Source organism: Staurois parvus, unplaced genomic scaffold (genome assembly GCF_062004578.1).
Source record: "Staurois parvus isolate SC_StPar_1 unplaced genomic scaffold, SC_StPar_1.0 ptg002836l, whole genome shotgun sequence".
Lineage (NCBI taxonomy): Eukaryota > Metazoa > Chordata > Amphibia > Anura > Ranidae > Staurois > Staurois parvus.
This window is the reverse complement of record NW_028320632.1, coordinates 33,437-61,112: the sequence shown is the minus strand read 5'-3', so window position 1 is coordinate 61,112 and position 27,676 is coordinate 33,437. Positions and strand designations below refer to the sequence as shown.

Here is a 27,676-nt window from a genome sequence, read left to right as displayed (position 1 = left end):
TTTTTCCTTTCTCTCTAGTTAAGTTTACTTTCTCTCGTTTCTTTTTTTCTCTCCCTTGCTTTATTATTTCTCTCCTCTATCTCTCCTTTTTCTCTCTCTTCTTCTTTCTCTCCTCTATTTTTTTCTCCCTTTTCTCTCCCTTTTTTCTCTCTTCTCTCTCTCTCTTCTTTCTCTTTGTATTCTTTCCCTGTCTCGTCTTACTCTCTTTCCAGTAAGAATGCCCTCTTATTATCATGCGCACCATGACCCCATTGATTCTTATGGGTGAGCCAAACAATACTAGACAGCTGGAGAGAGCAATGAGGAAGGCCCATCTATAGGTATGAATGAGACTGCAATGAGGAAGGCCCATCTATAGGTATGAATGAGACTGCAATGAGGAAGGCCCACCTATAGGTATGAATGAAGTCGCAGTGAGGAAGGCTCACCTACAGGTATGAATGAAGTCGCAGTGAGGAAGGCCCACCTATAGGTGTGAATGAGGCCGCAGTGAGGAAGGCCCACCTATAGGTGTGAATGAGGCCGGAGTGAGGAAGGCCCACCTATAGGTGTGAATGAGGCCGCAGTGAGGAAGGCCCACCTATAGGTGTGAATGAGGCCGCAGTGAGGAAGGCCCACCTATAGGTATGAATGAGGCCGGAGTGAGGAAGGCCCACCTATAGGTGTGAATGAGGCCGCAGTGAGGAAGGCCCACCTATAGGTGTGAATGAGGCCGGAGTGAGGAAGGCCCACCTATAGGTGTGAATGAGGCCGCAGTGAGGAAGGCCCACCTATAGGTGTGAATGAGGCCGCAGTGAGGAAGGCCCACCTATAGGTATGAATGAGGCCGCAGTGAGGAAGGCCCACCTATAGGTATGAATGAGACTGCAGTGAGGAAGGCCCACCTATAGGTGTGAATGAGGCCGCAGTGAGGAAGGCCCACCTATAGGTTTGAATGAGGCCGCAGTGAGGAAGGCCCACCTATAGGTGTGAATGAGGCCGCAGTGAGGAAGGCCCACCTATAGGTGTGAATGAGGCCGCAGTGAGGAAGGCCCACCTATAGGTGTGAATGAAGCTGCAGTGAGGAAGGTCCACCTATAGGTATGAATGAGGCCGCAGTGAGGAAGGCCCATCTATAGGTATGAATGAGACTGCAGTGAGGAAGGCCCATCTATAGGTATGAATGAGGCCGCAGTGAGGAAGGCCCACCTATAGGTGTGAATGAGGCTGCAGTGAGGAAGGCCCACCTATAGGAATGAATGAGGCCGCAGTGAGGAAGGTCCACCTATAGGTGTGAATGAGGCTGCAGTGAGGAAGGCCCACCTACAGGTATGAATGAGGCCGCAGTGAGGAAGGCCCACCTATAGGTATGAATGAGGCCGCAGTGAGGAAGGCCCACCTATAGGTGTGAATGAGACTGCAGTGAGGAAGGCCCACCTATAGGTGTGAATGAGGCCGCAGTGAGGAAGGCCCACCTATAGGTGTGAATGAGGCCGCAGTGAGGAAGGCCCACCTATAGGTGTGAATGAGGCCGCAGTGAGGAAGGTCCCCTGAGGGAGTGGAATGACTGCACTTTATTGTAGAATCACAGACCCCTTTATTTTATGTGTTTTTTGTCATTCTAGTGTTGTGTGCGGCTGTGTGTGCTGCGTCTACCTGTTTATACACCGCGTCACCTTACTTTTCATCAACAACAACGAACGCGTTGGAACATTCTTCCGCAACAAGTAAGTGTCATTCCCAGCCTAGGTGAATCAGTCTGCTCAGTCTGAATGAATAGATTGCCATCTCTATGTGGCTTATCCTGACATCTCAGCAGTCACTAAGCGAGGCCTCTTTCACACGGGCCTGTGACTTGTGATTCCGCGTGGATTGCTTTGTCAGCAGTAGCTGGCCCTTGGTTAGCAAGCAGTCAGGAGGGGATATGCTACTTAGAAGCCCAGCTCAAATGTAGGCAGTGCAGGTAGTATCCATCCGTTGACTTGACAGTAATGCAATGACTATATTACACATCTAATCCATTTATATATATTTTAAAGGAGAAATAAGGAATATATATATATACACTATATTGCCAAAAGTCTAAGGACTCCGGCCTTTCCACGCACATGACCTTTAATGGCCTCCCAGTCTTAGTCCGTAGGGTTCAATATTGAGTTGGCCCCGCCCTTTCCACACACATGACCTTTAATGGCCTCCCAGTCTTAGTCCGTAGGGTTCAATATTAAGTTGGCCCCGCCCTTTCCACGCACATGACCTTTAATGGCCTCCCAGTCTTAGTCCGTAGGGTTCAATATTGAGTTGGCCCCGCCCTTTCCACGCACATGACCTTTAATGGACCCCCAGTCTTAGTCCGTAGGGTTCAATATTGAGTTGGCCCCGCCCTTTCCACACACATGACCTTTAATGGCCTCCCAGTCTTAGTCCGTAGGGTTCAATATTGAGTTGGCCCCGCCCTTTCCACACACATGACCTTTAATGTCCTCCCAGTCTTAGTCCGTAGGGTACAATATTGAGTTGGCCCCGCCCTTTTCAGCTATAACAGCTTCAACTCTTCTGGGAAGGCCGTCCATAAGGTTTAGGAGGGTGTCTATGGGAAGGTTGGACCATTCTTCCAGAAGCACATTTGTCAGGTCAGGCACTGATGTCGGGGGAGGAGGCCTGGCTCGCAGTCTCCGCTCCAATTCATCCCAAAGGTGTTCTATGGGGTTGAGGTCAGGACTCTGTGCAGGACAGTCAAGTTCCTCCACCCCAAACTGGCTCCTCCATGTCTTTATGGACCTTGCTTTGTGCACTGGTGCGCAGTCATGTTGGAACAGGAAGGGGCCATCCCCAAACTCCTCCCACAAAGTTGGGGGCATGAAATTGTCCAAAATGTTACCTTAAGAGTTCCCTTCACTGGAACTAGGGGGCCAAGCCCAACCCCTGGAAAAACAACCCCACTTCGTAATCCCTCCTAAACACCCTCCTAACCCTTGTGGACAACCTTCCCAGAAGAATTGAAGCTGTTATAGCTGCAAAGGGCAGTCCAACTCAATATTGAACCCTACGGACTAAGACTGAGATGCCAATTTATATGTTTTTAGGGAGATATAAGGATTTTATTATTAAAATAATTCTCCAGTTTTTTATAGGCTGAAAAATGTGCAAAAATGTATATATTTTTTTAAAACTGTAATTGTATCTGACAATTACAGTGTTAGGCAAATAAACAATGCAGGGTGATACTTATTTTGTCAATGAATTCTACAGCCTATATGTGATCATATCAGACAATCCAGATCACAAGATCAGGAATCCCCCTGGTGAGTTCCTCGGTAATCAGAGGGGACCTGAGTTGGCAGTGACAACTGAGGACAGTTAACAAACAGATTCAATGTATGTGTTTTGTAGTAGTCAAGAAAGCTGACAGACACACTGACATCCATGTAATATTTTTCTTGCAGTAAGATTGTCTATGCTGCATTTGTTTCCTTGGTATTGGCCAGCATCACCTTTCCTCACGGGTTTGGACAGTACATGGGTGGTACTCGGGTAAGTACACTGTGCAATGACAAGACTGCTTAACAGGGAGAAAACCATGAAAATCTCAGTAGGAAGAACTAATGCAATAAACAAAATATTAAAGCGTAAGTTCACCTTTTCAAAAGAAATTAGGTGAACTAACACCCTACCTCCTCTCCACTTTGATACCCCCCACCCCGGTCCCCGCTGTACTTACCCCTCTGGTTGAAGAGCTAATAGTGCCCATGCAGCCGATTTAGCGCTCTGGGGATTTCAAGTCCCCACTCTTTCCCCTTCTTTTTGTGGGGCCCTTGGGATGGATCAGAGCAATTCCCATTGGTCGAACTTTCACTTGCCATGCCATGTACTGGCCAATCAGAATCCCTTTGATCTGCCCCAGAAGCCCCACCGAAAGAAAGGAAAGAAGAGCGAGGTTTCCAATCCCCAGAACTGGCTGCATGGGCGCTGACAGCTCATTACCCACAGAGGAAGGTACCCCGGGGACCGGGAGGGTGTTAGTTCACCTATTCATTTTTTTCTGAAAAGGTGAACTGACCCTACGTGTATTCATGGGGTGTTGTGTTCTGTAGTCCAGGAGTGGAGGACTAAACAGAAATAAAAATACTGCTCGAAATTTAGTGCAGCAGAGGCACTGAGTTGTCAGCCCTGACTAGTTCTCCTCTACTGAACTACCCATATTCTCATCTTCATTCCCTGCTTAGACGATCAGTGCAGCGGAGGCATTGAGTTGTCAGTCCTGCCTAGTTCTCTATTGGACTACCCATATTCTCATCTTCATTCCCTGCTTGGACTTTCAAGGCAGCAGACTGTCAAGGTCCTACCTTTTCCCTGAGGTTATGTTACTCCATGTGCTGGCGTCCATCTTGGATTTCTGCTGAGCATGGTGGGAATCCTTTATGCCTTCAGGTCTCTGAGGTCCATCCCCCAGAGGGGTGTGGCTGATGACATATAAGCCTGTGGTCCGCACATGCTCTTTGCACTTGTGTCTTGTGTCTTGGTGTTGCTATTACTCTGTTCTGACTCTCGTGACTCTCCTGGAATCTGACTCGGCTTGTGACTCGACTATTGTTTGCGTTCTCCTTTGATCTGACCCTCTGTTGCTGAACCCGGCTCGTGACCTGTAATTCTCGTCTGCTGTCCTGTACCGTTTTGTCCCGTTGTTGTTGACCCGGCCTGCCTGACTACTCTTTTGTCTTTTCCACCAGCTCACGCCATTGGCGGCGGCCATTACCGCAACTGAGGTGTCTCGGGTGCTGCGACCTGGTTCCTGGCTGCGTCAAGTCTATCCCCACCATCAGGGGCCCTGGTGAAGGGCAGCCTGGGACTTAGACTCTGCGCCCTGAGGGACTTCGGTCTGTGGGTGGTGGTTGTCATCAGCCAGTGCGTTACATTGTTAGGCCTGCCTGTCCGTTCCTCTGCTCCTGCCCTGACACAGAGGCACTGAGTTTCCAGCCCTGCTTAGTTCTCCTCTACTGGACTTCCCATATTCTCATCTTCATTCCATACTTAGATGTTCAATACTGCAGAAGCATTGAGTTGTCAGCCCTGCCTAGTTCTCCTCTATTGGACTACCCATAGTCTCCTCTTCATTCCCTGCTAGGACTTTCAAGGCAGCAGAGGCATTAAGTTGTCTGCCCTGCTTAGTTCTCCTCTATTGGACTACCCATATTCTCATCTCCCTACCATTGCTGAGGGATGTTCTTTAGGCAGGGGTGACAACACTCCTTAGGCTATAAGTGCAGCAGAGGCATTGTGTTGTCAGCCATGTCTAGTTCTCTTCCCCTGGGCTCCCCTTCTCTCCAAACCATAGGGGGAGATGTTCTGCAATCCAGCAGAGGAGAACTCAAGCAGGGATGACAACACTGCTTAAGAATTCTGTGCAGCAAAAGCAGTGTGGTCACCTAAAAAAGGAAGTAGGGAGAGCACTGTATTTCTAGCAGATCAACATGTATATTTCTATAGTTGGAATGTTCCCAAAGACCTAACATAGGGAAATGTGCATGCATTGGAAGTATGTATTGAATGTTTTTTATACACTTTAGGGTTTGTTTGTCTCGCATGTAATTTTTAACTTTATTACGGTTTCATTATGTTTTATTGCATAGCTGACAATGAAAGAACATATAGAGACTTTCATCAATAACATCACATGGGGAGAGGAAGAATTAATCATGAATGTGAATGCCTCACGACAGCCACCAAATCCGACATATGACGACCCTTGGTTGCAGTGGACACATCCACACTTGTCAGCTGTAGAGAAGCTCGCCATCTTTGTAGTTCTGAAGGTAGGTGGCACTCCTGTCAGTTGTCACCAGTCCATTCCTCTACAGTGACCTCGGCTCCCCCCCAGTCACACACTACAAGCGTACTTCGGTTTACGAACACCTCGGTTAATGTAATTTTCGCTTTACGAATGAAAATCCATTGAAAATAATGCCTCAGTTTGCAAATTTGTTTTCGCAATACGAACAGATTAATTGGTTTTCAATGCATTACGGATTTTCTTTTAATCATATCCCTGTACAGTATTTATGCCTTTAAATTGCACTTTATAAAGAGTTTTGAACAGATAAAACTTTTTTTGACTTTTTTCTGACCTCCAGAACAAATTGATTGGTTTTCAATGCATTCCTATGGGAAACCGCAGTTCGGTTTACCGCAGTGCTGTACAGGGAATACTGAGCCAGTCACATCAGTCTCTGTACCAGAGGAACTTACACTCTAATGTCCCCCACAGTCACATCAGTCTCTGTACCAGAGGAACTTACACTCTAATGTCCCCTCCCCCACAGTCACATCAGTCTCTGTACCAGAGGAGCTTACACTCTAATGCCCCCCACAGTCACATCAGTCTCTGTACCAGAGGAACTTACACTCTAATGTCCCCTCCCCCACAGTCACATCAGTCTCTGTACCAGAGGAGCTTACACTCTAATGCCCCCCACAGTCACACACTATTATTATTATTATTATAATACAGTTATATAGCTCTGACATATACCGCAGCGCTGTACAGAGATCATAGAGCCAGTCCCATCAGTCTCTGTACCAGAGGAGCTTACACTCTAATGTCCCCTCCCCCACAGTCACATCAGTCTCTGTACCATAGGAGCTTACACTCTAATGTCCCCTCCCCCACACAGTCACACACTATTATTATTATACATTTATATAGCTCTGACATATACCGCAGTACTGTACAGGGAACACTGAGTCAGTCACATCAGTCTCTGTATAGAGGAGCTTACACTCTTATGCCCCCCCCCCACAGTCACACACTACTTATTATTACACATGTATATAGCTCAGACATATACCGCAGCGCTGTACAGAGAACACTGAGCCAGTCCCATCAGTCTCTGTACCAGAGGAGCTTACACTCTAATGTCCCCTCCCCCACAGTCACATAAGTCTCTGTACCTGGGGAGCTTACACGCTAATGTCCCCTCCCCCACAGTACCATCAGTCTCTGTACCAGAGGAGCTTACACTCTAATGTCCCCTCCCCCACAGTCACATCAGTCTCTGTACAGAGGAGCTTACACTCTAATGTCTCCTCCCCCACAGTCACTTCAGTCTCTGTACAGAGGAGCTTACACTCTAATGTCCCCTCCCCCACAGTCCCATCAGTCTCTGTACCAGAGGAGCGTACACTCTAATGTCCCCTCCCCCACAGTCACATCAGTCTCTGTACCAGAGGAGCTTACACTCTAATGTCCCCATACAGTCACATCAGTCTCTGTACCAGAGGAGCTTACACTCTAATGTCTCCTCCCCCACATTCACATCAGTCTCTGTACGAGAGGAGCTTACACTCTAATGCCCCCTCCCCCGCAGTCACATCAGTCTCTGTACGAGAGGAGCTTACACTCTAATGTCCCCTCCCCCACAGTCACATAAGTCTCTGTACCTGGGAAGCTTACACTCTAATGCCCCCTCCCCCACAGTCAGATCAGTCTCTGTACCAGAGGAGCTTACACTCTAATGTCCTCTCCCCCACAGTCACACACTATTATTATTACACATTTATATAGCTCTGACATATACCGCAGTGCTGTACAGAGATCACTGAGCCAGTCACATCAGTCTCTGTACCAGAGGAGCTTACACTCTAATGTCCCCTCCCCCACAGTCCCATCAGTCTCTGTACCAGAGGAGCTTACACACTAATGTCCCCTCCCCCACAGTCACATCAGTCTCTGTACCAGAGGAGCTTACACTCTAATGTCCCCTCCCCCGCAGTCACATCAGTCTCTGTACGAGAGGAGCTTACACTCTAATGCCCCCCCTACAGTCACACAAATATAAAGCAGTAAATGTGTTCTGGGTCTCCTCATCACCCCACTGTGCTCCTTGACATGCAATGCTATGGTGACCAGCAGACCTTGTTTTCTGACGTACGGTTCCCTTTACATAGTTTGGATATAATGTTTTTGGACGCAGTATGGAATCCAGTGACTGTGATTATTGTGGTATCTTCTGAGACACTGACAGAGCTCTTCTTGTCCACAGTTATTCATGCTGCTGTTTGCAAACACCATGATCATCCCCGCTGGATATTTCCTGCCTGTGTTTGTATACGGTGAGTTACCTCTACGTTACTTGGACAGGATTTAGATACCAGGCAGAAGAATCAGGGTGATAAACCATTCACACGCATTAATGATAATGATAAACGGATGGCATTCATAGGTAAAAAGATTGTTGGCTCCATATGAAGTTCTTGGAAGCCCTCCTGTAGATATTGGATGGTTTGCCCATCAGGGGTGTTCGCTTAAAAATCTCGGAGTGGTCTGATCCCTCACATCCTCCTATTTAATGTCCCCGACAGGTGCCGGCCTGGGACGACTGTATGGAGAAATAATGGCAAAGATCTTCCCAAATGGATTCATCTCAGAAGGCATCCCCATCAAGATCACTCCGGCAGGATACGCGCTCGCAGGTTACCAAATAACTCATGTTCTTAAATCCGACCTCCGGCCTTCCTTTCAGTCTTGCACAGTTGTACCGGCTCCTCTCCTGGGACTGAAATAGATAGAGCTCGGCCTCATTTCCTGGCTGGTGGACCTCCAGCATCATCTAGCGCTTTCCTCACCAGCCTGACTGTCCCTGGCCCCGCCCCTTTCATTCATTGGCTTTCAGTTTCTTCAGTCATGGAGGCTCAGCCTAACGTGTGGGCTATACCTTCAGAGTCCATACATTTGGGACCAAAAGTGCAGTTAGACCAAAGCATTGTATAATGTGAGGTCACACTGCTGGAGGTGAGCAGATTTATGGTGGAGGATTTCTGCGACTGATGCACACAATGGTCGTTATTTCAAGGAGGGGTCACAGGAGAATACATACATTATTGGACTTTAACCAAAATAATTTTTTGGACAATTAATCCATTTTATTTAAAATATATTTTTTTGAGTCACTTAGTTTCTGTTTTTGACATCACTGTTTTATGTATAGATATATGGTTTGGGTTTTGTGCATTTTGTTATATGTAGCGCAGCATATTTTCATTGATATTATACCTAGAATGGTCTGCATGTAAATACATCCTAGGAACACCCAATCCACCCTGGCGTTCACTCATTGAGGCACATTGATGTTTGCATAACTCCTGCCAATAGCCAGCTCACTTCTTGTATTAGGGCTCTTGATGGCTGAAAATAATGGATTGCTCCAAATGGATTTATTGATTGATTGGAATCTCTAGTTGATGGCCGCCCTATCACTCTGCCACTGCAGTAAGGGAACTCAACGTGAAGAATGAGAGCGCCACGTGTTTATATTAAGTTCAGCAGAAGTTTATTATTCCTCATTAAAAGTCAGAAGATAAAACCAACGCTTTTCAGGAGCTCAAAACTCCCCCATCAGGGCGTGGGTGCTGGCTGTAATGATGGCTTATGTATGCATCCATCCAGTCATATCTCTCTCACCTCCATTCAATTCAACAGACCAGCTCTATGGGCACCATGTGTGATACACTTGAGAGCCTTTTCCATAGAATCTTTCTAGATAAATGTTTTAAGAGGTAGGTGGCCATGTCTTTCCTCAACTCTTCCCCATATTAGACAGCACCTCCCTTGGCCATAGGAGGTACTCCTTTCTCCCTCCCGAAAACTGGTAAGAGCAGATACTACACTTGATCTTAGCCAAAAGGTTGAATCAGGGCTTGGGTGCTGGCTGTAATGAAGGCTTATGTATGCATCCATCCAGTCATATCTGTCTCACCTCAATTCAATTCACCAGACCAGCTCTATGGGCACCATGTGTGATACACTTGAGAGCCTTTTCCATAGAATTTTTCTAGACAAATGTTTTAAGAGGTAGGTGGCCATGTCTTTCCTCAACGTTTCTCCATATTAGACAGCACCTAACTTGGCCATAGGAGGTACTCCTTTCTCCCTCCCGAAAACTGGTAAGAGCAGATACTACACTTGATCTTAGCCAAAAGGCTGAATCAGGGCTTGGGTGCTGGCTGTAATGAAGGCTTATGTATGCATCCATCCATTCATATCTGTCTCACCTCAATTCCATTCAACAGACCAGCTCTATGGGCACCATGTGTGATACACTTGAGAGCCTTTTCCATAGAATTTTTCTAGATAAATGTTTAAGAGGTAGGTGGCCATGTCTTTCCTCAACTCTTCCCCATATTAGACAGCACCTCCCCTAGCCATAGGAGGTACTCCTTTCTCCCTCCCGAAAACTGGTAAGAGCAGATACTACACTTGATCTTAGCCAAAAGGCTGAATCAGGGCTTGGGTGCTTTCTGTAATGAAGGCTTATGTATGCATCCATCCAGTCATATCTGTCTCACCTCAATTCCATTCAACAGACCAGCTCTATGGGCACCATGTGTGATACACTTGAGAGTCTTTTCCACAGAATCTTTCTAGACAAATGTTTTAAGAGGTAGGTGGCCATGTCTTTCCTCAACTTTTCTCCATATTAGACAGCACCTCCCTTGGCCATAGGAGGTACTCCTTTCTCCCTCCCAAAAACTGGTAAGAGCAGATACTATACTTGATCTTAGCCAAAAGGCTGAATCGGGGCTTGGACACTGGCTGTAATGAAGGCTTATGTATGCATCCATCCAGTCATATCTGTCTCACCTCAATTCAATTCAACAGACCAGCTCTATGGGCACCATGTGTGATACACTTGAGAGCCTTTTCCATAGAATTTTTCTAGATAAATGTTTAAGAGGTAGGTGGCCATGTCTTTCCTCAACTCTTCCCCATATTAGACAGCACCTCCCTTGGCCATAGGAGGTATTCCTTTCTCCCTCCCGAAAACTGGTAAGAGCAGATACTACACTTGATCTTAGCCAAGAGGCTGAAAAGTCATTGTGTAGTGACACATGCATGGCCAATTTTACACACATACACTAGGGCCAATTATCCTACCAGCATGACTTTGGAGTGTGAGATGAGACTGGAGTTACATGTAAATCGAGGGGGAACATGCAGAGGGTGTCCTGGCCCAGACTCCAACCCTACAAAATATGTGTGCTAGCCACTAAGCCACCACGCTGCCCAATGTAAGCTTTTACTGGATAAACATTGCAAGTCGAAGTCATAATATGCGTGGTGGACTTGTTATAAAATGTGTGGCACAATCATTCTTCACACTTGAAGTTGGGACTGTGCTGAGGACCTTCATGGACACCCTGTGCAACAGAAAGCCGCCTCCTGCTATCTGGATATCAAACACGATTTGTCTTCAGGTTCCATCTTCTATAATACTACAGTAAGGGAGGATGAGGATATGAATGTACTATGGTTAGCAGGAAGAGCCATCCTTTCATAGACTGTGATGTTCTACCTTCTTGTTCTTCTCCTCATGTAGTCTTTTCTCCTTCCCGCAGGTGCGGCGGCGTATTCCGGAGCGGTCACACACACCCTTTCTACAGCTCTGCTGGTGTTTGAATTGACGGGACAAATGTCCCACATTCTGCCAGTCCTCATCGCCGTTCTCATAGCCAACGCCATCAGCCAGACCTTCCAGAACTCCTTCTTCGACCTCATCATTATCATCAAGAAACTGCCGTATCTCCCCAAGCTGACCATGGGGAAGAACTGGTAATGCACACATCAGTCCATTATGGGATTGGTTCTGCTGGGTGAGAGCAGCATTAACCCTTTCACTGCCGATGGCCTTTTTTTTTTTTTTGCACAAAAGTTAAACTAACCCTAACCCTCGCTCCAATGTCTTCCTTCTCCCTGAAACTCCAGCTTGTGGTCAGTCCCTCAACTGTAGCTGGAGCACCTTATAGAAGAGGCCATCGCTGGATGGGAAGATGGACTGAGGAAGCCTAAACAGGAAACAAGGTATTACTCCTTATTCATGCACCTTGAGACCCAACAAGCAATTAACCCTTGCAATGGGGCCCCACGCTGAAAGGGTTACCTGCTCTTTCCATCTTGGAGTGCATGAATAAAGAGTGATACCTTACTTTTGGCCAATTCAGACACTTTGTCGGACTTAACTCATGGTATCTCAGTACAATTTACAAAGTGCATGCCACCTCCTGGACTTTAACCGCTTGTCGACCTGCCACAGTACATAAACTGCTGCGCGGCAGCTCCTAGAGACACAGCGATGTACCTGTATGTCACTGCCTGTTTTCGGGTTTCGGGTTCCCGCCCACCTACTCCCCTATGATTGTACACCGCGGGAGTTTGTCAACAGATCCTCCAATGATTCATGGCCTGGACCTGCTGATCGTCTGTGTCCAATCACAGCCCTGAGCCCTGTATTGACAAACAACACAGGGCTCTATACAGAGTGAGCAATCGCTTTGTTTCTTTTCCCTGTAATGGATTGATTGGTTGTCAATGCATTCCTATGGCAAACTTCATTTCAGTTTACTAATTTTTCGCAATACGAAAAGTGCGGCAGAACGCATTAAATTTGTAAACCGAGGTACGCCTGGAAAAGCTATTCTAAATACTTTTATTACAGTTACCAGAATCTAATATTTTTTTTCTATAGTGGATCTATAATTGTATACTCTTCCCCTCCCAGTGCCCACGACGTATGTGCCGAGGACTTCATGGTGACAGACCTAAGATATCTGGTGAAAGGGTTCAAGTACAAAGACATCCGAAACCTGCTGAAATCCTCCGATCTAATACAGTACCCCATTGTGGATTCCGAAGGTTGGTACCTTTTCTCTATCTTTAGTCTAAGTTCACCCTTTACCAGGCAGTTCGGGGGGCTCAGTCTTTTGAAAACGCCAGGCAAATTTGGAGTTTGTTCCCTGCATTTTGGAAAGGCAGTGCTCTCCCTCTTTCAGGACCCACAATTTCCCTATCAAAAGGAGAAGTCCTCTTTGCGTGAAATGTGTTGATTTTATTAAAAATGACAGAAAAGATGACAAAAAAAAACTCACAAAAGCAATGCTCAGCTCAGTACTAGTTGTATATAGCATATATTTGCCCAGGGAAGCGGCAACACAGGCCTTCCTACTTCTGTGTGGATGACATCACAGTGTTTAGCCCTGGCCAATGCATTTTGTCTTAGACTTCCTCAGGAACAATCAACCCTCCTGAGGAAGTCTTTTATGTGGAAACATGTTGGGAAGGGCATTGACCCTTAAAGCAGTATGTGCAAATTTAATTGAACTATTGAGCACTGTAAGGGGCCTTTTTATAAACACAAGAGCTAGTGAAAGCCTGGAAAACATGTAAAAATGAGCCTGTCAGGAATCTAGGAATGACCAGAAAGGTGTGGACTGACACAGGGAAACGCAGGTTTCAGGTATAGTATAATAATACAGTTTATTATTAGCCACCCAGATATATATAAACACACAGTGAACAAACCAACCTTCCACTAATCTTAGTAGGTGCAGGAACACAGGCGTAGTCAGGGCTGGAGAGGTGGAACGGTCAGGCCGGCCGTAGGGTTCTGTAATGACCGTTTGGTGGTACCTCTAGCGGTCCTCAGGACAGGATTCCCCAGGGCGTGGAGTCTAAGTCCCAGCCTGCTTATTCACCAGGGCCCCTGATGGTGGGGATGGACTTGGAGCAGACAGGAACCAGGTCGCGGCCCCTGAGTACACCTGCTAGTGGTAGAGGGATCCGCCAGAGGTATGTGCAGGTACGGCTGGATCCGTGCAGGATGGATGGATGGCAGAGTAGTTAGCGTGGTCAGACGGGCCAAGTCAGCAACGTGCGGGCAGCAAGGTACCAAAGGAGCAGGCAGAGAATGGTCAAGGTCACAAGCCGGGTTCAGTAACTCACGGGCAGCGCGGTACAGGGGATCAGGCAGAAGGATGGTCAGGCAAGCCAGGGGTTCAACAGGAGACGGTCAGCAGAGGTCAGGATCAAGCCGGGTCAGCAACGAAGCAGGAACACAAGATACCAGGTACAGAGGCTCATGGGAAAACATACACCAAGGCCCAGATCACAGGCCTGGTCATGCCTTAAATACACCTTTCTGCAATCAGCCCCAGGTTTGGCTGATTGCACGTGTGAGCTTCTGGCTGCTGAGAGCACCCGCTGGTCAGCCCTGGTACTGCAGCCCACACGGCAGGTGAGTCCCACCACCAGTGCCGAGTCCATTCCTGACAAAGCCAAGTGCTCCGCCTTCTGACTAACTAGAAGACTACATACTGCATATTGTAAATTAATGTTCATATACAGAAGATATACTAATAAAAAAACCTACATTCCCTTTATTATTAAATTAACATAGCCGGAAAAAATGGAGGCATTGCGGTTCTACAGCTTAGTCTCTGCTGCTGTGGTGTTCTCTCACCCTTCCCCAAAATATGCCATTGAACCCTCTTCTTTTTTCTTGTTCAGATTCAAAGATCCTTCTCGGCTCGGTCAGCAAAAAAACACTCACCAAACTCTTGGCAGATCAGCTCAGTGCAGATCGCAGAATCCAATATATGATGGCCCAACCTGGCACCAACCTGGAGCACAGCCTGTCCGTTACTGTAAGACAACCATTGGGGGCTTGACTGTGGGGTGAAGGGTACTTATAAAAGAAGAACGCAAGAAGCGACAGGGATAGCTAACTCCACCCTCCCTGACCAATGTGCATCACAGTATTTTAGTTGCCCAACAGCAGTCATGAGCCACAAGTGTGGAAAAGGCCATAGTGTGGGCATGAACAGTTGATATTTTTCATAGCAATGGCAGCGGATAGCGCCATCAACACTGCATATCCACACACGCAATATCTGGTGGAGGGTTGGTGCTCACATACAGTCATGTCTGCCTTCGGACTCCAAACCCAACCATAACGGCCCTTAGGTGGGGTTGAGATTTAGTAGATCCACGCCACCACTGCACCAACACGCACACCTGCACTCACCACCACTTCACCGATATGTGCTTCTGGACTCAACACCCACTGCACCGACACACGCTTCTGTACTCGCCTCCACTGCATGACGCACACTTCTGTACTCGCCTCCACTGCACGACGCACACTTCTGTACTCGCCTCCACTGCACGACGCACACTTCTGTACTCGCCTCCACTGCACGACGCACACTTCTGTACTCGCCTCCACTGCACCGACGCACACTTCTGCACTCGCCTCCACTGCACCGACGCACACTTCTGCACTCGCCACCACTGCACCGACGCACACTTCTGCACTCGCCTCCACTGCACCGACGCACACTTCTGCACTCGCCTCCACTGCACCGACGCACACTTCTGCACACCTCACCACTGCGCCGACACACTTCTGCACACCTCACCACTGCGCCGACACACTTCTGTACTCCTCACCACTGCGCCGACACACTTCTGTACTCCTCACCACTGCGCCGACACACTTCTGTACTCCTCACCACTGAGCCGACACACCTCTGTACTCCTCACCACTGCGCCGACACACCTCTGTACTCCTCACCACTGCGCCGACACACCTCTGTACTCCTCACCACTGCGCCGACACACCTCTGTACTGCTCACCACTTCGCCGACACACCTCTGTACTGCTCACCACTTCGCCGACACACCTCTGTACTCCTCACCACTGCGCCGACACACCTCTGTACTCCTCACCACTGCGCCGACACACCTCTGTACTCCTCACCACTGCGCCGACACACCTCTGTACTCCTCACCACTGCGCCGACACACCTCTGTACTCCTCACCACTGCGCCGACACACCTCTGTACTCCTCACCACTGCGCCGACACACCTCTGTACTCCTCACCACTGCGCCGACACACCTCTGTACTCCTCACCACTGCGCCGACACACCTCTGTACTCCTCACCACTGCGCCGACACACGCTTCTGTACTCTCCTCCACTGCGCCGACACACGCTTCTGTACTCCCCAGCACTGCGCCGACACGCTTCTGTACTTGCCTCCACTGCACCGACACACGCTTCTGTACTCCCCACCACTGCACCGACACACGCTTCTGTACTCGCCTCCACTGCACCGACACACGCTTCTGTACTCCCCACCACTGCACCGACACACGCTTCTGTACTCCCCACCACTGCACCGACACACGCTTCTGTACTCCCACCACTGCACCGACACACGCTTCTGTACTCCCCACCACTGCACCGACACACGCTTCTGTACTCCCCACCACTGCACCGACACACGCTTCTGTACTCCCCACCACTGCACCGACACACGCTTCTGCACTCAACTCCAATGCACCGGCATACCTGTCTGGACCCACTGATATCAGCATGCATTTCTGCACTCGACAGCACTGCACCTACACTCACTTCTGCATGTCCCACCACTGTACCAACACGCATTTCTGCACTTACAAATGCACGTTTCTGCAGGCCTGCCAATCCACTGCCCTACTTTCCCCCACTGTACTGACACTCTTTTGAACCCTCTGCCCATGGCACCGATCCACACTGCCCCAACATTCATTTTTTCACTTGTGGCCTATAACGCATCCATAGCTACAGAGGTAGGATTTGTGCTTATTAAAATGTACAGGGGGACCCCCACCCCTAGCCCCAGCCCCCTTACAATGAATAGCTGTGTAGAATTCCTATAAAATAAGGTTCATAAAAGTAATTTTTTTTTCTTTATTTCAGTCTATGGGAGAGCTTACCACGTCCAGACCCAGGCTCTCCAGAACAGGTAAAATTCTACTTAAAATATACAAAAAAATGATATACAATTAGAACGATTTCAATATAAAACCCCTACTGTGCAATATGGCGGCATTAAGACCGCAATACCAGAAGGTCTTCAAACTGCTCACCAAACTACAACTGGTTATCGCCACCTCCACCCTACCCAACCCCCCTCCTGGAAGGTCACCTCCCACTTCCATACATTAGCTTACAAAAAAAGGCACACCCACCGTAAGGCTGATTTCAGTTTCAGCCTCAAGCTTAGTTTTGAGCAGCCACTTCCAGATTCTTGTGGAAATACGTAGGTGAAATAAAGGGTATCGTACATATCTGCCTGGAGTTATTCCCTAAACCTTTACATGCTTTTTCCCTTTAACAGAGTCAGAAGTTATAGAAACTACATACAGTAACCAGGACACCGTCACGTTTGAAAGCGAAGAGGTAAGTTATTGAATGCGCCCCCAGGAAGGCTTCCTCAGAGTTCACACTGTTGTGCGGTGCAAGCTTTAGGAAGCGCTGCTTGCTGCATGTTGGTGCAATTTCCAGCCATTGCATCTCCCAAAGGTAGACCGCATTAAAAAACGCACCACAGGAAAAAAATATAAATAAATAAAGGTATGAATGAGCCCCTACATATCGTATGCATGTCAGCCATTAAATGGAGGGTAGATGTATGGGAGCGTCAATCGTTGGCTTCTCAAGTGAATGGGGCCACGCTGCAACCACACACAATGCACACGGTTAGAGCAACATAGTGCAGCATTTAGGAGGGTAAAGCAGGCGGTGAGAAGGCCGCATGGCATTTCTCCTAATGGTGGACTATGCCTGATTGTTGAAATGATCCATAGTAGTCTCTTTTGAAAGCTGATTAGATGGGGTGACAACCCAGGACCACAACTGGGAGACAGGGGAGAGTGTTGTCAACCCATTATAGGAAGTGTCTTTCATCGAGAATTATTTTCATTGAAGTAGAATTACCCAGTGCAAGGGAGGACTGTTAGTTTTCCTGGAGTTGGGCTTTATAGTTTTGGTTGTTCTAGCACTGTGCAAAGTGAGGACAGCTGTAGGCCTGATTGCCTTTGGCAGCTAAATATTGTCTGCGATTTGTCTTCATTTAATAAACCAGTTAATCTGCTATATGATATCTCCTTGTTACAGGCATCAAAGCCGAGGAGTGAAAGCCGCAGGAGGCGCTCTGGCAAATTCCGCAGCCAGTACCAAAAGATGGTGAGAACTTCTACTACAATAATCTGTATACTGTGGGTGGCAGGTCTGTATACCACGGGTGACAGGTCTTTATACTATAAGTGACGGGTCTACATACCATGGCTGACGGGTCTACATACCATGGCTGACGGGTCTACATACCATGGCTGACGGGTCTACATGCCATGGCTGACGGGTCTACATGCCATGGCTGACGGGTCTACATGCCATGGCTGACGGGTCTACATACCATGGCTGACGGGCCTTTATACTACACTACTCAAGAGTATGCAGGCAGTTCCTGGAGGATGAAGGAATTGATACCATTCACTTTGATTTTTTTGGGTGTCTTTGAATTCAATCCTCTGTAGGTTGATAATTTTCATTTCCATCAAACGATGAGGCATCCTTACACATTACCCAGTTCATGTCAGTATAGAGATCCAGCAGGCGATTTTTCCCCATTGAGATCTGATGTTTTTCCAAAGTGTTCCTTTCATTTGTTTGAGCAGTGTATAAGTGTCAGGTCGGTATACTATGACTGACGGGTCTATATACCATGGCTGACAGGTCTAGATACCATGAGTGAAGGGTCTATATACCATGGCTGACAGGTCTAGATACCATGAGTGAAGGGTCTATATACCATGGCTGACAGGTCTAGATACCATGAGTGAAGGGTCTATATACCATGGCTGACAGGTCTAGATACCATGAGTGAAGGGTCTATATACCATGGGTGACAGGTCTAGATACCATGAGTGAAGGGTCTATATACCATGGCTGACAGGTCTAGATACCATGAGTGAAGGGTCTATATACCATGGCTGACAGGTCTAGATACCATGAGTGAAGGGTCTATATACCATGAGTGACAGGTCTAGATACCATGAGTGACAGGTCTAGATACCATGAGTGAAGGGTCTATATACCATGGGTGACAGGTCTATATACCATGAGTGAAGGGTCTATATACCATGAGTGAAGGGTCTATATACCATGAGTGAAGGGTCTATACAGTTGCAAGAAAAAGTATGTGAACCCCTTGGGATTACGTGGAGTTTTGCATGAATTGGGCATAAAATGTGCTCTGAACGTCATCTAAGTCACAAAAATAGGGGAACAGAGTCTGCTGAACATAATACTACACAAACATTAGATGTTGCCATGGTTTAATTGCACATAACATGTAAACATTCACAGTGCAGGGAGGAAAAAGTATGTGAGGCCCTAGCTTAATGACTTCTCCCAGAGCTAATCAGAGCCAGGAGTGAGCCAACCTTGACTCCAATCAGTGTGATGATATTGGATGTGTTGCTGACAGCTGTCCTGCCCTTAAAAAACACACACCTGTTTTGGGTTTACTGGTTTCAAGAAGCACTGTCTGATGTGAACCATGCCTCGCAGAAAAGAGCTCTCAGAAGACCTACGATCAAGAATTGTTGACTTGCATGAAGCTGGAAAGGGTTACAAAAGTATCTCCAAAAGCCTTGATGTTCATGTGTCCACGGTAAGACAGACTGTCTACAAATGGAGAAAGTTTAGCACTGTTGCTACTCTCCCTAGGCGCGGTCGTCCTGTAAAAATGACTGCAAGAGCACAGCGCAGAATGCTGCATGAGGTAAAGAAGAATCCCAGAGTGTCAGCTAAAGACCTACAGAAATCTCTGGCACATGCTAACATTTTTGTTGACACATCTACAATGAGGAAAACATTAAACAAGAATGGAGTACATGGGAGGACACCACGGAGGAAGCCATTGCTGTCCAAAAAGAAGATTGCAGCACGTTTGAAGTTTGCAAAAGACCACCTGGATGTTCCACAGCACTACTGGCAAAATATACTGTGGACAGATGAAACCAAGATTGAGTTGTTTGGGAAGAACACACAACACTATGTGTGGAGAAAAAAAGGCACAGCACACCAACATCAAAACCTCATCCCCACTGTGAAACATGGCGGAGGGAGCATCATGGTTTGAGGCTGCTTTGCTGCCTCAGGGCCTGGACGGATTGTTATTGATGGGAAAATTAATTCCAGAGTTTATCAAGACATTTTGCAGGAAAACGTACGACCATCTGTCCGCCAACTGAAGCTCCGCAGAGGATGGGTGATGCAACAGGACAATGACCCAAAGCATACAAGTAATTCAACAAAACAATGGCTGCAACAGCACAGAATACGCCTTCTGGAGTGGCTCAGTCAGAGTCCTGACCTCAACCCCATTGAAATGCTGTGGCATGACCTTAAGAGAGCGATTCACACCAGACATCCCAAGAATATTGCTACACTGAAACAGTTTTGTGAAGAGGAGTGGTTCAAAATGACTCCAGATCGTTGTGCAGGTCTGATCTGCAACTACAGGAAACGTTTGGTTGAGGTTATTGCTGCCAAAGGAGGGTCAACCAGTTATTAAGTCCAAAGGTTCACATACTTTTTCCTCCCTGCACTGTGAATGTTTACATGTTATGTGCAATTAAACCATGGCAACATCTAATGTTTGTGTAGTATTATGTTCAGCAGACTGTGTTCTTCTATTTTTGTGACTTAGATGACGTTCAGAGCACATTTTATGCCCAATTCATGCAAAACTCCACGTAATCCCAAGGGGTTCACATACTTTTTCTTGCAACTGTATACCATAGGTGATGGGTCTATATACCATGGGTGCCTTTCAGGGGCGGACTGACAACTCATGGGGCCCCCGGGCAATAGGGGATCATGGGGCCCCTGTGTCCTTGCCCAAACTCAAAAAAGCCTATGAAAAAAAGGTACCAGGGGCATTTCATGGGGCCCCCTACTGACCCCGGGCCCTCGGGCAGTGCCCGAGTTTCCAAATGGTCAGTACGCCCCTGGTGCCTTTATACTATGGGCGACTGGCCTCTATACTATAGGTGACAGGCCTTATAGCGTGGGTGACAGGCCAATACAGCAGCCAGGAAAGGAGACTGAAGACAGTCTTACCCATTTCACTGCAATTCTTTACGGGACGTCCATTACACACATCATACTTCTTCAAAAAGCCTGTTAGAATTGGAGCTCAACACCCTCTCAGTACTCCTCTCATGAGTCCTGATGCAATCATTGGGAGGAGTCTTGGGAGGAATTATGCAAATATCAAAAGGTCTTAATGGGTGGATTTCAGTCTGGAGGAGTGGCTATTCCTAGGGAGGCTTTATTTGCATGCTGATCTAGGTAATGGTCACTGAATTCCTAAGCATGAAAGGCGTGGGACAGGGACAGACAGGCTAACTGATGCTGGATGTCCTGCAGCTAGGAAATGAGGCGGAGCTCTATCTGACTTGCTGCAGCTTCTAATGCACATTGTGAGAAGCTCACAGTGTGTGGTGAAATCAGAGAAAGTAATTTCAGTCCATGAGAGGAATCTGTACAACTGTGCAAGACTGGAGGGAAGGCCGGAGTTCAGCTTGGGGTGACAATTGAACTGTGCAGGACCGCTGGAAGCCGCCATAAGTACAGTTCCCCTCATAGGAATAAACAGGTCTGTGGAGTGCATGCACGGGCTGAAGAGGACCCAGATAGGACATTTTGTGACGCAAGTAGCCAAAAAGGCCACAGAGTGAAGATACAGTGGCTGGATTGAGGTGGAAGGTGAGTATAAGACCAGGTGGGCTGTACTTAGCAGGACGGCTATATTCATTAAAGGACAACTTGAACAAAGGGCACAGATGTCTTTTAAACAATCCATTCAGGTATCCCAGAAAATGGCACATTTGATGGTAAATATCGCTGACCTAACAGGTTAAATTTCATATTATCCTAACAGGTGGAGGAATGGGAGTGCCGTCAGCTCAATGAAGTGGTGTCCCTAGAGGACCTGACAATTGATCCAGCTCCATACAGGCTTCTGGAGAAGCAGACTCTTTACCAGGTAAGGAAGAACCGAGGCTGAGCAGATGATCTGAGTTGAATCTTGACCTACAGGACATGGCTCAGTTCTCTCATATTTAGTGCCGATTTTAGGACCTTTGCTTTACCCAATATGTCTATCTCCTTCAGCCAGGCAGTCTGATGTCAGACCTTGGAGGGTTGGAAAGTCTACTGTAAACAACAAAAGCTTGCAGCCAGGGGAGGACTGGGTTGGGGGGCTCACAGGCAGCAACACATGATAGACATTATATAGACACCTCATTCAGATCTGTGGACACAGCACCTAGCCGAAGCAAGTCTTCCAGCACCAACTTCCTGTACAGCTCTGAGATATCATGTGACCAAACGTCGAGAGGTGCAAATGAAGCGGATGCTGGATGGTGTGACAACATAAGCCACATCTTTTAGGAACACCCACCTTTCATCATGCCTACCAATCACAGCAGCAACCTGGGACATTTTGCGTGGTACACTTTATTCCGCCCCTACCATGAAATCGAACATTTTTGTGGTCACCCTCCTAGGCCAAAAAAAGGTTCTTATGTGGACATTTTCTCCTCTCTCTTTAGGTTTACGACTTGTTTAACCTCCTCAGCCTGCGCAGGGCCTATGTCACCAACACAGGACGGCTGGTGGGAGTCGTCTCCCTGACTGAGGTATGACGTCATAGGTCACTTTGCACAGCTTGTAGCACTTACTCACTGCCTTTGTAGTAGGGTATATATCGCTGGACATTCCCTAAAAGTCTTGGATGAGAGGGCACATGGTCTTATGGTCAAGGCCCCCCCATCCCAAGGGGTCTCCCTTCAGGAGAGCCCCATCTAGTACTTGGGTGGGCCTTGCCTCGGCAGGCCACCTGAAGAATGGGCTCTACCTGGTTTCAGCCAGGTGAGCCATGACTACTTCAGTCCCATCAGGAGTTTTGTGGCTTGGGGGATCAGGACTGGAGTTCTCTTTGGAGGAGAACCATGTGTACACCCTGTACCCTTTTTTATGTCCTCAGTTTATTCTGGCATCTGGTGTTAGTTTCAAGTATGCCCACTAAAATAGGTCTGCTAGCCACAGAGAGACTTAACAGCTGTTGGCAATACAACCTATCTGAAAGGATGGGTCTGAACAGGGTACTGCCAAGATTCCAAAACTGCACAAGAACGCCTCTAGACAACAGTAAAGGGGATGCCACATACTGCCTCGCATTATTCAAAGGTTGCAGGTTTTCAGAGTTCTATCACTGTCAGGGCTCCAGGGTATGACCAGAGGTATGTGAACTGACGCAGGGAAACGCAGGCTTCAGATATGTTATAAACAATAAGACAATTTATTAAAGACTAACAATACATAAACTCAGTGCAATACTAAAACATAACACAGTGCAAACGAACCAAACCAGCCACAGATAACAATACATACAATGCAAGCGCTGTCAGGCAGGCCAGGTCAATAACAATCGGGCAGGTAAGAACAGGAGGAGCAGGCAGAGAGTAGTCAGGTCACGAGCCGGGTACAGCAACTAACGGGCAGGTAGGTACAGGGGGTCAGGCAGAGAATGGTCGGGGTCACAAGCCAGGGATAAAGCAGGAGAAGTCAGCAGAGGTCCGGATCAGGCAGGGTCAGCAACGAATCAGACAGAGACAGGAACAGGGATGCAGGTAACAAGGTACAGGGCCCAGGAAAAACACACACCAAGGCCCAGACTGCAGGTCTGGCCATCCCTTAAATACACCTGCATAAACAGCTTCAGGTGTTGGCTGGCTGCAGGGTTGAGTCTCTGATTGCTGGGAGCACCCGCTGGCCAGCCCTGGTACTGCAGCCCACAAGGCAGGTGAGTCACACCATTACTGGCAAGTCCATTCCTGACAATCACCTTCCAAGTTTTGGGATGTGCAACTCAAAAGTTACTACTAATAAAACTATAAATAACAGTCAGGGTCCTGCAATCCATGAGGCCATTTAGGGCGACCACCCTTAGAAAGAACTTATGGAGGCACAGTGGGCAAACAGCATCAGTGGTTGTTAAGGTGCTGAGTGCCCTAGCAACCAACAATGTGGGAGGGAGGTCCAGCAAAGATGGCCACCCCTGTCATGGCACTGAAAATGGACCGCATTTACAATTACTTGTAAATGTGTTTTGAGAAACATTTTAGCAGGATGACTAAGTGGAACTAAAGTCTAAAACTGCAAGCAGATTGGGAGGGTTGAGTAAAGCCCTGGCAACCTACCATAGAAAATGTGCCAAGAAAATTTTATGGAAAAGACTCTCATACATATCAGAGAGCTGGCCCATGGAATTGTCAGGAGCTGGATATGACTAAACAGATATCACACACATACTGTATATTACTTTAATAAAAAAAACCTGTGTGCAAGGATGACACATAACACTCATGACATCAAACATTCATCCAATTAATCTCTGAATTTCCACAGCTAAAAGATGCCGTTCATGGAACGGTAAAAGGAACATTCACCTCGCGTGCAATCCCCAAGACAGAAGAAAAGGACCAGGAGGACTATACTCTGCAGCCCCTAGTCCATCTACCTTCAGAGTACCAGCAAGAAGAAACCGTCACTGCTCCAAAAACATCAACCACGTGACATCACACTTTCTTACAGAAGCCCGAACACACAACTGCGCACATGTCTCCAAATGTGACCACACAAATGATCTCATACTGAAAGTGTTATTGTATATTAATTTCATTTTATATTGCTCAGCCAGAACCTGTTTGCGCTGAGAGACTTGAACGTTTTTAACTGATGTCCAACCAGAATCTGGTATGTTAGGAGACCTGAACATCTTTAACTAACGTCCAACCAGAACCTGCTCATTTTTTGCTTGAACATTTATAACTACTGTCCAACCAGGACTTGGTCATGTAAGGGGACTTGAACATTTTTACTAATTCCCAACCAAACTCTGGTCATGGTCGGAGACCTGAACATTTATAACTGACTTCAAGCCAGAACCTGGACATGTTAGGGGAATTGAACATTTTTGTGCAACGTCTACCCTGAACCTGGTCAAGTTAGGGGACTTGAACATTTTTACCAAATGTCCACCCAGAACCAGGTCATGTTAGGGGACTTGAAAATTTTTACCTGACGTCCACCCAGAACCTAGACATGTTAGGGGACTTGAACATTTTTACCAAACATCCACCCATAACCTAGTTTTGTTAGGGGACTTAAACAGTTTTACTCAGCATCCATTCAGAACCTGGACATGTTAGGGGAATTGAACATTTTTACCTAACATCCACCCAGAACCTGGTCATGTTAGGAGACCTGAACATTAATAACTAATGTCCAACCAGAACCTGGCTGTGTTAGGAGACTTCAACATTTTACTTGATGTTCAAGCAGAATCTGGTCATGTTAGACTTGAACCTTCCTAACTAATCCCAATCCAGAACCTGGTCGTGTTAAGAGACCTGAATATTTTTACCTAACATCCAACCAGAACTTGGTCATGTTAGAAGACTTGAACATTTTTACATAATGTTCCAACCAGAACCTGGTCATGCTGGACGACCAGAACATTTTTATCAAACATCCAACAAGAACCTGGTCATGCTAGGAGACCTGAACATGTATAACTAATGTCCAACCAGAAAGTGGTTGAGTTAGAAGACTTAAAAATTTTCATACAGAACCTGATCACGTCTGAAGACCTGATCATTCCTACAACAAGAACATGATTCTGTTGAGGGGCTTCAACATTTCACCTGTCCAAGAATGTTGTAATGTTAGGAGACCTGAACATTCCTAACTAATCCCTAGCCAGAACCTGATTGTGTTAGGAGACTTGAATATTTTTACCGAACATCCAACCAAATCCTGATCATGTTAGAAGACTTGAACATTTTTTTACCTAACGTCCCACCGGAACCTGGTCAAATTAGGAGACTTAAACATTTTCAACCAGAGCCTGGTAAGGAGAGTGAACCTTTTTTAACTAATCCCAACAACAAAGGCCAGACTGAGAAGCACATATCCCATCAATATTTCTGAAAGGTCACTATATGGATAAATGATATATTTTGTACTGTTAGTCAGGGCTGCACACGTTTGGTTAGCATTCAAGAGTAAATCAGCTCCTTTAAAATGAGAGCTATATTCAAATGTTACCTTAAAGCTATGTCAACAGTCTTTCCAGGATAGACAAATGAGTAATAGAAGGACTGAAGTACCATTCCTGGAGGAAAGGTTGGTTCAAGTTAGCTGTGGCCATGTTTTGGTAGGCCTACCACTTGATCATGTGAGCTCTGTTGATGTTGAGGATCAGAGTTTAGATTGCCCAATCTTCCCCTTCAGTAAAAATCAAATGAACAAGAACTCAGGTCTTCAGACAACTGGCCAGCATAGAAGGGAGCCCACCAGGACATTCCAGGAAAGGTACTTCAGACATTTTATTACTCTACTACCCTGCAAGGCTGCTAGCATAGCTTAATATTGTACTTACTATAGGTCTACTTTAGCCTGGGTTCACACTTCTGTGGTGTGGCATATCGCATGTGATTCGCACAGGAACCGCATCGCATTCCTGTGCAGATCACATGCGAATTCTGTGCTGTGCGATTTGAGCCATACACTTTGTATGGCTCAAATTGATCCGCACCAAAAAGGTGCAGGACCCTTTTTTGGTCCGCACTAGAATCGGATTGCATGGGTATTCACACCCAGGAGATCTGATTCTGCACATCACACCGCATTTTGCGAACCATTTTCGGGGTGTTGTTAATGTAACATACACACCTGCAGTGGTTCGCATGAATGGGGTGCGAGTGTGATGTGGTGCGGAATTCGCACACAGAAACCGGTGCGAATTCCGCACCGCATCAGTGTGAACTTTTGTGAATTTTTTTAGATTTCTTGTTTTTTTTTTCAGTGTAAAGGGAATGTATATCATTTCTATATTATCACCATTTTTGGTTTTGTTTATATTTTTTATTTTATTATAATTGGAGCTTCAACAAACTTCTATAAAAAAAAACTATACATAACACAGTTTAATGATATCAAGATGTAAAGTTTGCACAGAGAACTGAATGATTCCTCACAGTGACTCATCCCTTCAGCCTGCCTGAAAGGAGACAATCAATGCTGTGTCTCTTTAGATAACTCATTGTGCTCTAGGAATCCTTTGCAATGTATAACGTGTTTATTTGTAAAGCAAATATTGTATACAAAATGTAAATAAATAGATATAAAAACAACAGTTTAAGGTTTAAACTAAAATAAAACTGGTTCACAAACTTTATGGTTTCCCTTTAATGGTGACCATGACTTTGTCGTTGTGTGGTAATATCTTACAAACCTTCCTCTATGTAGAGTTTGTTGGACGTGGCAGACATACTTGCTCACTGAACATGTACTTTAAGTAATGCCATCCCTTCAGTGGTCCTATAAGCTCTGGGTATACCTTACTGTTACTCTCTCAGTGCAGGTCTACCAAGACCAGGCTGGAAACTATCCACTCTGTATGGCTGAGGTCACATCTCAACTGTTGATCATGGAGGCTCAATGGCAGCCAATGGGGAATCTACAATACAAATATCTTTATATATAAAAAAAAAAATGGGAAAAGAGAATACTGCAACATTACTATTAGAAATGAGCGGTCTTCTGAAAAGTTTGATCGGTTGTGGCGCAGTCAGACTTTCCAAAAATTGGTGATCCCCTGAATTTCGAGGCTGAAAATCCCATGGAAGTCAATGGAATCCAAACCAAAACACCAAAAAATGTGCAGTACAGAGCAGAAAAAAATGCAAAATTGTAATGGTTTGGGAAGCTGCTTCCACCCCAGCCTGACAAGATGATTGGACCAAAAACAGTCAGACACTTTCTTTTAAAAATTCATCAAGAGGTACTGAGATAAGAGTATGGGACTGGCAGCGATGATGAGGGTAGTCGGGGCAGCCTTTGCAGCAGCTCGCTCCCTACAAATGGGTAACATGCAATATATTGAAATACAATACAGGACATA

The 27,676-nt window shown here is 46.6% G+C and overlaps 1 protein-coding gene and 1 pseudogene across 1 annotated transcript; one reads left to right on the top strand and one right to left on the bottom strand.

The window, feature by feature from the left end:
* Positions 1-1,604: 1,604 nt before the first annotated feature.
* Positions 1,605-26,946, top strand: LOC149429061 (chloride channel protein 2-like; the record flags this gene model as incomplete). The annotated part of the gene is made up of 14 exons (XM_089666772.1): positions 1,605-1,706; positions 3,426-3,513; positions 5,610-5,792; positions 8,019-8,088; positions 8,338-8,448; positions 11,371-11,584; positions 12,531-12,664; positions 14,315-14,451; positions 16,552-16,597; positions 16,973-17,034; positions 17,752-17,820; positions 21,587-21,691; positions 22,260-22,346; positions 24,118-26,946. Coding segments are annotated over 14 exons (1,576 nt in total), but the record flags the coding sequence as incomplete, so codon positions are not given.
* Positions 10,630-10,850, bottom strand: LOC149429062 (U2 spliceosomal RNA; annotated as a pseudogene).
* Positions 26,947-27,676: the final 730 nt, after the last annotated feature.